The sequence below is a fragment of the Vespa mandarinia genome, chromosome 2, assembly GCF_050613455.1.
Source record: "Vespa mandarinia isolate Hongniang chromosome 2, ASM5061345v1, whole genome shotgun sequence".
NCBI classification, from domain to species: domain Eukaryota; kingdom Metazoa; phylum Arthropoda; class Insecta; order Hymenoptera; family Vespidae; genus Vespa; species Vespa mandarinia.
In genome coordinates this window covers 16,026,406-16,037,500 of record NC_140811.1, presented here as the reverse complement: position 1 = coordinate 16,037,500, position 11,095 = coordinate 16,026,406, and the positions used below count along the sequence as shown (strand labels likewise).

Sequence of the window (11,095 nt, the reverse complement as noted above, 5' to 3'; positions counted from 1 at the left end):
TGAGCGCGCATCAGTTGCTGTTGCTGAAGGATTTTGGCATGTTGATGTTGGTCCACTTGATTTGGAGGGACCTGCTGAGGATGACCACGAGCACCAGTGGCAGCACCAGCTTGCGGAACGCCACCAGCCGCCGCAGCAGCGGCGGCTGCTCTCTGTCTCAGACTTTGCTGAGTGAAGTTAATGGTCTGAGATTGAGACACAGAGCAGTAAGTATCCGCTTGGCCGGGTCCTGATTGATTGGGTGCCTGTTGTTGATTAAAGTACATGCCCTGCTGAGCAGCCACGGATACTCCAGGTTTCAAATCTCCTGTAAGCTGCATATGCTGCCCCGCGGATACCTAAAATCAAAAAATTATTCATCATACAATCATGATTCCCATGCAATTTTCATTATCTTTCTTTTCCCTTTTTTTTTTATTTTTTCTTTTTCTCCTATTCCTTTTCTCCCCCTCGTATGGTCGTATTTCTAAAGCGATATCTCTTCGAGTACGCCATTTTTTCAATGTAAATCGGCACACTTTACATATCCATGTTTACCGTCTTACAGAGAAGCGAAACTTTCCTATGCGTCGTCTATCCCGAAAAATCGTAAAACAGATCCCAGCCAGGAATAAATATTTTACGAGTACCGTGCGCACGTCGATAGCTCTATCCGGAATCTCATTTAAATTCTTGATCTCTTATTATTGCGCGTCGTTGCACACGTGATATCCTTTACGTCGCGCATGGTTCACGGTCTAGGATAGAAGATCGGATCGCGAACTTTCGATCGAACCTTGCCGGTTCCTTCTCTCCCTCCCCCTCCCCTCTCCCCGCCCCTCACTCCTTCTCCCTTCGTTTCCAGACATCCAGCATCGCCACGGGCGGCCAAGAATTTAGTTTCTGAAAAAAAACGTCGGACAAGTGGCGACTATTGTCCTGTCTCGTTCGCTCGTATCGTAGGCAATGATACGAAATGGCTACCGTTCCCCTCTATTTCATTCGTTCGTAGAGAGACGAAAGGGGAGAAGTTCGGGGATGTGCTTGAACTGCTTTAAGAAACGGAGAGAGAGAAAGAGAGAGAGAGAGAGAGAGAGAGAGAGAGAGAGAGAAAGAGGGAGAGAGAGAGAGAGAGAGAGATAGAGGAGGGGGAGGAAGAAAAGACACAACCCACACCACGAGCTTCGTGTCCTGCGGATGACCTTTACCCTGGCTGATCGAACCGTCGTAATCTAGTGCGAGTTTCTATCTTGTGTGTATTAGTACGAGCCTGCGATAAAATATTCCAAGAAAATAGGAGTGAAAGCTGTATAATCGAAAGCGTGAGGATTTATTTTTACGCTTGATTAGATTGGAATAAGTCCAAAATTATTTCCTATCCGTGCCTTTGGCAAGATGAGAAAGACACGTTTTAACGTTTATAAATCGTTTACTTTCTCTTTACTAAACAGCACCTTTTCTATTTTGTGTTATTGGTTATTTCACAGTACGAGTTTAAGAACTAGTACATACTTCGTAATCTCTATTGTATTTACTGCTTCCTTCTATTAAACCATGATTCATAACGATAAGCTATGCGTCAGTGAGTCGTGATCAACGTTATAAACTTTATCGTTCTTATCTAATTCTATCCCCTACGTAATTATTAAGCCTTTTTTATCCCTTAAAAATAGTATTATCCGTTTTTTCGTATCACGTGATTATTATGATTATCAAATTGTACAGAACAAATATACACACACACACACAAATATACATATATTATAAAGTTGTCAAGGGACACGATATGAGTCCGAAATAATGTTTATTCATTTATTTTTAATGAATCATGATCGGAAAAAATCGTAGCCATTTGTAAAATAAATCAGAAGCATCGAATAATAGGAGCGTGCGACATTTCTCATTGACCTCGAACCACTTATCGGTTGTCTCCGCTACTCCTTTGTTCGGGCACGCATAGTATGGAGATCGACGAGGTGGTACCGCAGTGGTGCGACTTTATTATAGCAAACGACTTATGGTTACAGCGGTTGCTAAAGTGTCACAAGGTCTTGTATGAACGCATCGTATACGATATATACGAGAGGAGTTCGTATAATATATCTAAGCTACGAGTGTCAATCACGAATATCTTCGAAGATAGACCGATCTATTTCGTTTAGCATCATTGAAGAATTTATTTAACCCATTGAATGACAATTTTTAATTTAATCTACGATCTAACTGTTAACAATTACTAACCAAAATATTTTTCCACGATCATTTTAACATTTACAAATTGGGACCTTTTTATTTTCCCCAATTTAATGCAACTTACATAAGTAATTATAAGATTATTCGTTCGCGGATGTACGATATAATCGGAAAGAGGAAAAATAATATCAATTATAAGAAAGAGTATTTATATTACTTTTGATTAGTTTTTCCTTTTTTTTTCTTTTTTATTTTTCCTTGAATTTTAAGCAATAATTTCATCGATAAAATTCGGTATGAGGTATATTATTTGATAAGAGTAAACTAATCGAAGAACGAATGTTTCGAAACAACTTTATTTTTATTTATGTTTCTTATAACTGCCTCTCTCTCTCTCTCTCTCTCTCTCTTTCACTCTCTTTCTTTCTTTCTTTCTTTCTGACTTATTATTCAATATTTCCATGACTTTTGGGAGGGCAGTAGCACGAACATTCCAATGCGCAAGCGAAACGAATGCGTCCTGTCACCGTTTTCACGAAGATCTTCATTACGGTAATTAGAGAGCTCCACAACCCCACGAGCTGACCTCCCGTTTCGACCACTCTCTCGAATTCTCTCGAGCGCGCGCAGTTATTCGTATCATTCCTATACTGAAAATAGTGTGTTGGTAGGCGTCGTTCCATCATTGGAATAAATATATATATATATATATATATATATATATATATACACATATGCAAATATATACGTAAATACATCGAAGAAGAAAAGGGAATTACATAGACAGATCCAGTCTAATATGTGATTATGTACGAGTACGTAATATGTGAGTAGCTATGTAGTGAGATTTTCTTATGTAAGTCTATATACGCTTGTATACGTACACATATATATATATATATATATATATATATATATATATGTATATATATATGCCTGTTAAAGTAATGCTGGAAGTGTACGACAAGGTAATGTGTACGCGCATGCGACTTACGTTCAGTCATGAAAATTTGCGCATGTGTACTGGAGCGATATCTATACAGGGTGGATAGCGTTGTAAAGAGAGCATAAGCGACACTCGCGTATGCGAGCGGCTACGCGACGTATGTATGTACGTTCATATATATATATATATATATATATATATATATATATATGTATATATAAGTTAATACTTAATTGATACGTTCTCGTAGAAGAATGATTGAAGAAATTTTATATTTATATGACCTTTATAAATAGATACCTATATAATCATTTAATAAGATATTTTGAAATAACTTTATCGATTATTTTTTTTTTTCAAATGTAAGAAAATAAATGAATCAGAACAATAATATTGTAATTATTTACGATTCTTGAATAATGCCAAATAGAAATTTGATGTATACGAATGCAAGTAAACACGTACACATTGTATTTTCACTGAGAGATAGAGAAGTATTAGTAACAGAGAAAGGTCGACGTACATGGCGCGCGTGCGGTTTACACGTTTACCGAGGCAAGAGCCCTCCGGAAGGGCATATAGTTACAACTGTGTAGGAGAAACCTACTCGTCCGGTCACGCATAATTAGCCTAAATCACGCTGCCGTCTAGTCGGGAACTCCGTTGTGTCGCGACATCTGCGAAGCACGTGTCTCGTTAGTTCGCCCTTATATGGATTAGTTGCAAGCTTTTTGGCAAAATCTACCGCTTTCAATGCAGTATATATCGCGAATAAGAAGAGAAAAAAGGTGTAAAGGTGTCATTTCTAACGATCGAACAACAACAACAACAACAACAACAACAACAACAACAACAATAATAACAATAGTAATAACAAATAATCATTATTTTATTAATTTTAGAATGGATAGTTTTAGAGAAATATATCTAATGTATCTATTAATCATATTATTTCATATAAAGTACGCATGAATAATTTTGTATTTATTTTTAATACCTTTTTAATTAAATTACAAGTAATATCAAATAAATTTCATATAATTAATTAATTGTATTCAACATTAAAGTATACAAGAAAAATAAACGACATTATATTTATCATAAAACAAGGCTCGTAATTAGATTCTATCGAAATCTATCGATCGTGTTGAACGCTAATGCCTAATAAATTCTTACTGCAGACTACATGTACGCGATACGAGAGATCAATATGTTGAACGTAATTACTATCTTTGTTACTATAGAACACTAGGTGGGTCTTGCGTATATCGGTTGATCGATCCGCTGGTAGAAACACTTTCATGAAATTTCCACCTTGTAATACGGTCTTCGAAGGAGAAGTTTAAATACATCTACAAAATCTCTTACTTTAATTAATCCACTTGTTTTATTATAATTTTCACATTCAATTTCACATTAGATTAGAAAATTTCAATATGGCGCCTATATATTTCGAATATGAAAAATCTAATATAATTCGTATAATAAAATCTATATATAAATCTATATATATATATATATATATATATATATATATATATATATATTTAATTAAGGAACAAACGATAATCATATTGTTTTTTTTTATTATCGATTAAATATCAATCATCGATCGACGAGTATATATTTTATGTTTGCTCGAGTTTATCGTTTCGACGAATGCAAATAGTATTTACGTATATAAATATCATGGAAGGATGGAATAACGGGGCACAAAATGGAACCGATTTCCAAAGGGGGAACGCTCTCGAAGTCGAAGCTATAGAGTAGTAAAACGGAGATGGAAGCAAAGCTAATGTAAGTATAAATCCCTCGTTATTAGCATATTGCCGTGGAGAGTCCGAGTGGGGCCACCGTCGTCGTCGTCGTCGTCGTCGTCGTCGTCAACGACGCACACTCGGTCGCACGATATCTTGCTATTTGAACGGCTACGTGTTTGCTAGGCACGCCGCGTGCAGGCGTGGAATCGCATTGTAGCTAATATCACGATGTGGTAATCGCTAATCATAGCGCTTCTACTCGAGGTGCTCATTCCCAACCGGCATCCGATCAAAACGGAAATCATGTTAACTTCGATGAAGAGAGCTTCGTATTCGTTAAAAGGTACTATATCAACGAAAAGGAATTAAGCCGACGGCGTTTGCTGCTAAATTTCTTTTCTACAAACCAACCAAGCAAGCAAGCAACCAACCAACCAACTAACTTATCTACCTATCTACCTACCTATCTACCTATCTATCTATCTAACATATATACAATCGTTCATTTAGAATGTAAAATGTTTCATAGAAGGATAGTTAAATACTAAACGAGTTTACATCGTTAATCAAACGTGGCTGTATGATTTATTATATTCGATGCCAGGTTCTTTCCTCTTTCAAGTTTATGTTTTCAATCTGAATATTTCCAAGACACTTGAAAATATCCGAGAAATAATCATACGACGTTAATAAAGAAAAATTGTAGAATATAAAAAATAAACATTTTAGTTAGTTGTATTCGGATGAAAGGTTTTTCTTTCTTTTTTGTTTTCTTTTTTCTTTCTTTTTTTTTTCTCTTTCTTTTTTTTTTTTTTTTTTTTTTTTGTTGAACGGAAAATAGGGAAGTGAGACGAGGTCGAAGAGAATCGGGCGGAAACTCTTGGGCTTCTAAATGCGTCTTGTAATCCGGTACTGTATAATCTTGTGAAATCGTGTGCAATAACGCGGTAGCAAGAGCATTATTACCAACGAGGAGGAGAACGTAAAAGTAATGAAAAATGAGCGGTGTAAAATGGGTAGAAGTTAAGAGGGTAGGATGTTGAAGAATGCGAAGCGTTAAGTCGAATAACTCGAAGACCAAAGCTGGTAGAATTCGAATTAGTCGAATGCGATTAATTTCGAACGTACAATATGTTCGTGCGAAAAATTTGAAAAAGCTTTTTTTTCTGTATTCTTGTTTTTTTTCTTTTTTCTTTTTTTTTTTTTTTCGTTTTATCTCTTCCCTATCAATTAAAGTCATTAAATTGATAACGAAGTTCGAATAAAATTTGTATACGATTGACAATTGGTTTTATTAACGAAGCGTTTCGTTCGTATTGCATTTTATTCGTTTGAATTTGTAATATCGAAACATTCTTGCTACTTTTCTGCTTCGTCGTAGATATAAAGCTGAAAGATATCTGAATAAAACATCGATGTACGTATATTTTTTTTTTTCTTTTTTCTTTTTTTTAAGGAAATCAGACCGTTACATTGACGAAGTGGTATAGATAAAAATCGTTAATGATATCGCATAAAAGTAAGCATTTCGTGAGAATGCAAAAAGATGATTCTGATTAATCGGAACATCTTTAAATTACGAAATCAATGATAGACGACGTAGAAAGAGATCTTGATGATAGATCAGAACTATAAATAATCATGGATAAGACTTTCTAGAGGAGAGTTCGCATCGGAGAACCACTGATCCACTTTGCAGGGTGCAACGCTCCGAGGTTCGCGAGTACTATTGCATCGCAAGAGGAATGGCATCCCAACGGTAACCTTCGAATGGACACCTCGTGACGGAATACGCGACGGCGGAGAGATAAATCCAGGCGTTTCACGAAATATATTTGAACGAATGTTTGAATGAGAATAATTTTCCATTAAGGATTTTCATTCGATATTATATGAATCAAATTCAAAATAACACGAGACACTTTTTCGATTTTCGTATTTAATAACGAAGAAAAAAAAAAAATTCCCTATCGAATTAATGATTGTGCATGGATCGATTTGATTATGATTGAAATAATTAAAATCGATTTGATAGATTAATGTTCCCGTAGAGAAATGAATAGAGAGAAATAGATAAAGGAAAGGAAAATTTGAAGAGTGAGATCACAGAGGCAAATCAGGACGAATTTTCGCGGTCATTGACCTATCCCCCACCCCAGACTGTGTTGATTGCGCGTACCGAGTAGATTCATCGACTGTACTATCATCGGCAGAATAACGAGTAGCCATCTGCATCACCACTACTACCACTACCATCACCACTATCACCCCCCAAACGGTCAACATCACCTACCGCAACTTGCAGAGAATCAACGACAACGATTTATAGTATCTATATATCTGTTTATGTACTTTCAGTGATTTGTTATTTGTTAATATAAAAAAATATTTCCATATTTTCTTTTTTTGCTTTTGTTTCAGTTTTATTTTTTTTTTGTCCTCTCCCCTATTATATCTGACTTATTTATTTATATTAAATGCGTCGATCGTGTGAAGCAAGAAATCTCACATTTATAACGTAATATAAGCGTATTACATCGAATTGCATATCGATACGAAGCAGGGAAAGTATAATAATGTTATAATAATTCAATGATGGTTAATAGACGTATATATCGTGTTTAATTTCTAGCGAGTTCGTGATTCGAAGAGTAAGAATTGTTGATGTTCACGGAAATCCATACGAGTGTTAAATGCAAATGTAAAATGGCAGATTGCCCGATGTTGCGTTGCCACGTCGTAAGTCACGTTACGAGATATTGCCGACACACACGGCGTTTATGCGTTTGTCTACGAAATACGTTTATGGTAGTTAATGTAACGCGCTCATCATTATGCTCGTCTCGTTGTACATATATCACGCGCTATTTTTCTCACTTTCAAATTTTATATTCTTATCATTTATGAGTAGAGTCATGGAATAATACATATATATATATATATATACGTATTTACGTTGCGTACAAAGAAAAACGATTGATCATAATTTGTTAGAAATTAAAAACGTCGATAGAGAATCACGAAGGAGAAGCCAGACAACGATAGGGTCATTTTCTGTGCTTTTGGAACACGATGTTCACGTTCGGAGATATTCGTTGGACGACGGTCGAGAGTAACTATACTCGAGTCTTGGTAGCAGACGAATAATCCGGTTGAAAAGTTAGAGCCGTAGAACAATGGCGCGCTTCGTGTCGTCACTGGTACTCGGTAATTTCTCCCTGCAGGGAAATGAAAACGGGAGGAGCCATGAGAGAGAGAGAGAGAGAGAGAGAGAGAGAGAGAGAGAGAGAGAGAGGGAGAGAGAGAGGGAGAGAGAACGATGGTATAATCTCTTCTCATGTTACTTCACCTCCATACGTCTACTTAAACTCATTTTCTTGAATGTTAATGACCCACTATAATTTCTTGCCTGTTCGATGATCTTTTAGCAAGTGGACCACATTCCTCTGTTCAACTATAATTCCGCTAACATGACGGATTTATTCATGCGTCATAATTTCAAACTGAAATCTTTCTTAGTGATCTCCAGCAAAACTCGTTTTCACCTCGGATGGTTGTTTCGAGAGGACAGTAAAATTCTGACGAACAAATGGTCATATAACCTTACCAAGGTAAGCGATAAGGACAACGAGCAGAGTTTTAACATGTTATAACTGCGAAGCCTTTATGAAACGAAATTTTGCGAGCCGTGAATCTGACAGAAAGTGGCATTGAAAAATCAAAATCTAGATGTTGAAATCTGCTCGTTGTTTTATTAAATCAAATTAATTCTTATTATTAATAAGATTGATTAAATAATATTTTTTGTTTGTCTTTTCATTTTACAAAAATTACGATAAAAATAGATTAAATGATATATTGAAATTATAATGAAAATAAATTATTAATAGATTATATAAATGATATCTATTAAATTGATATATTAAAAAATAGATTATTATTATAAAATTGTTAGAAATTAATTAAAACATATCAGGTAAGATGTACGGATACTTATAATGATATCATAATTAAAAGTTTCTCGCACAAAAATTCAAGACGAGCATCCGACCACAAATACAAGTCGAGACGTGCCATCGTTACGCCTTTATACCGAGTGGTTTTCTCTTCTTAACGCTTACTATGACATCGCGAGGTCACGTACGCAATGCCCGTACGCTTTATACCGGTAAGCATAATTCTTCGCAAGAGTCGTCTAATTTTTATTCCATCTTTTACATCCAACGACTGATCCCAAGAATGCCTCATACATGACATTTATTTATTCGAGCCGTTATTATCTCGAAGATTTTCATGTTGGTTAAACAGAAACGACAATAAAAAAAGAAAAAAAAAAAGAAGGAAAAGAAAAAGAAAAAGAAAAAAAGAAAATGAACAAACGAAATATTTACAAATAGGGTGACATGTTCGAATATAATTAAAATGGATTTGAAATTGTTTTACGATTGAAGTTTGCAAAGTTCGCGAAGTTTGCGGTTGCTTCGCGTTTGGATTTATTTTATCATGATAATTTTAGCTTTGCCATACGCGCAATAGCGAATTTCGTAATAATAAATTATTCCTTGTTTTTTATTAAGGAAAGAGGATTTATTATTATTTCGTTTTATTTGATATTGCAAAAATATTTAATATGTTTAAAAATTCATTTTATATTCTATATTTATAATACATACATTGTAATTATTTTATATCAATTGTATTTTATCCTTCTATTTCTCTGTATTTATTTTATTAATTTAATATATCTTTGATGCATTTCATCCTTTTCTTTTATCTCTTCTAAACAACTCGTTGCATAATTGCACGTACACACACACACACACGCGTGCGCGTATATATATATATATATTTGTATTAACAGAACAATTATTATTATTTTTAAATGACAAAGATCGTATATAATCCAGCCATTATTGTTTAATGTTATATCACAGACAGAACGTCATTCTTTCACATTCCATTCACTTTCGTTCTTTATTTTTATATTTGGATCAAAGCGAAGGTCTCATAGCTACATCTTTTATTCTGGAATAGAAGGGTGATAGCTTCGTATAGTGGTATAGACAAATAGAGACAATCCAGTAGTGCAACCAAGTCTATTGTCGGACTAACGATGGTCTCCTCCAAACAGAAACGGCAGAATCGATTCGTCCAAAATATGCAATTAAATCAAAAACCAATGTGTACGATAATTAGAATTTATCTTAAATGGCCAAATTTCGTTTTTTCAAATATTGCGTAAAATCTGAGAAAGATAATATATCGACTTATGCCTTATCATATTTTTTTGTCCATTCTACCAAAGATAGCTCGGTTGAATTACGAAGCATGAAATTAAAAATGTTAATGTATTTTAAGAGATAAAAATATATATTTTAAGAGAGTTATATATATATATAACTCTCTCTCTCTATATATATATATATGTATAATATGTAAATATGAATCAATAAAGAAACGAGGATTGTAAGATCCAACGACATAGATGATGATTAATTGTATACTCGAAAGTCGTATATATTCGTATAATGCATTGTAGATAAAAATCTAATGAAGAAGAAAAAAAAAAAGGTAAAAGAAAAGAAGAATACAATTATCCGTTTTCGATAAAGCAAAATGAAAAAAGGAAAAATACAAAATAAAAAATCATGTGCCAATTATAAATACACAAAAACAAAAACAAAAACAAAAAAAAAAAGAAAAAAGAAAACGAAAAAGAAAGAAACAAGAAAAAGAGCAAGGAACAAAAAAAAAATTAATGCTTATCAAAGACTTTCAACGATTGCGAATATCCGTTCCATTTGTACGGACTGTCAACGGGGTTGGTATGAGAGTTAACGCGCGTTTAATGATTCGTCGAAAGAACCATGGAAGAAAGTAGCGAGGCGTAAAGGTCGAGTTACATCGTGAAAGGAAAACGCTTGAATACGGTTTAACCCGAGGAGAAACAAGGGATGGGAAGAAGAGAAGGTAGAATAGAATGAGTATGTTAAGGGAGGGGATGCACAGAGAGAGACAGAGACACAGAGACAGAGAGAGAGAGAGAGAGAGAGAGAGAGAGAGAGAGAGAGAGAGAGAGAGAGCTGCCTACGTAACATATACGAGAAGCACTCACGGGGGTGATAGGCGTAATATTCTCGTGCGAGAGAGTGGACCGGAGAACCGAGCCGCAGAGAGAGAGAGAGAGAGAGAGAGAGAGAGAGAGAGAGAGAGAGAG

General features: G+C 34.9%; 1 protein-coding gene across 7 annotated transcripts in view; it reads right to left on the bottom strand.

Moving 5' to 3' along the window:
• mam (neurogenic protein mastermind) overlaps window positions 1–11,095 on the bottom strand; it is a 176,367-nt gene that overhangs the window by 16,709 nt on the left and 148,563 nt on the right. For all 7 annotated transcript variants that reach the window (XM_035870306.2, XM_035870315.2, XM_035870322.2 and 4 more), the window contains one exon: window positions 1–338. This exon is cut by the window's left edge and continues 4 nt beyond it. In XM_035870306.2, coding sequence (XP_035726199.1) covers window positions 1–338 — 338 coding nt within the window. The remainder of the gene's footprint in view (window positions 339–11,095) is intronic.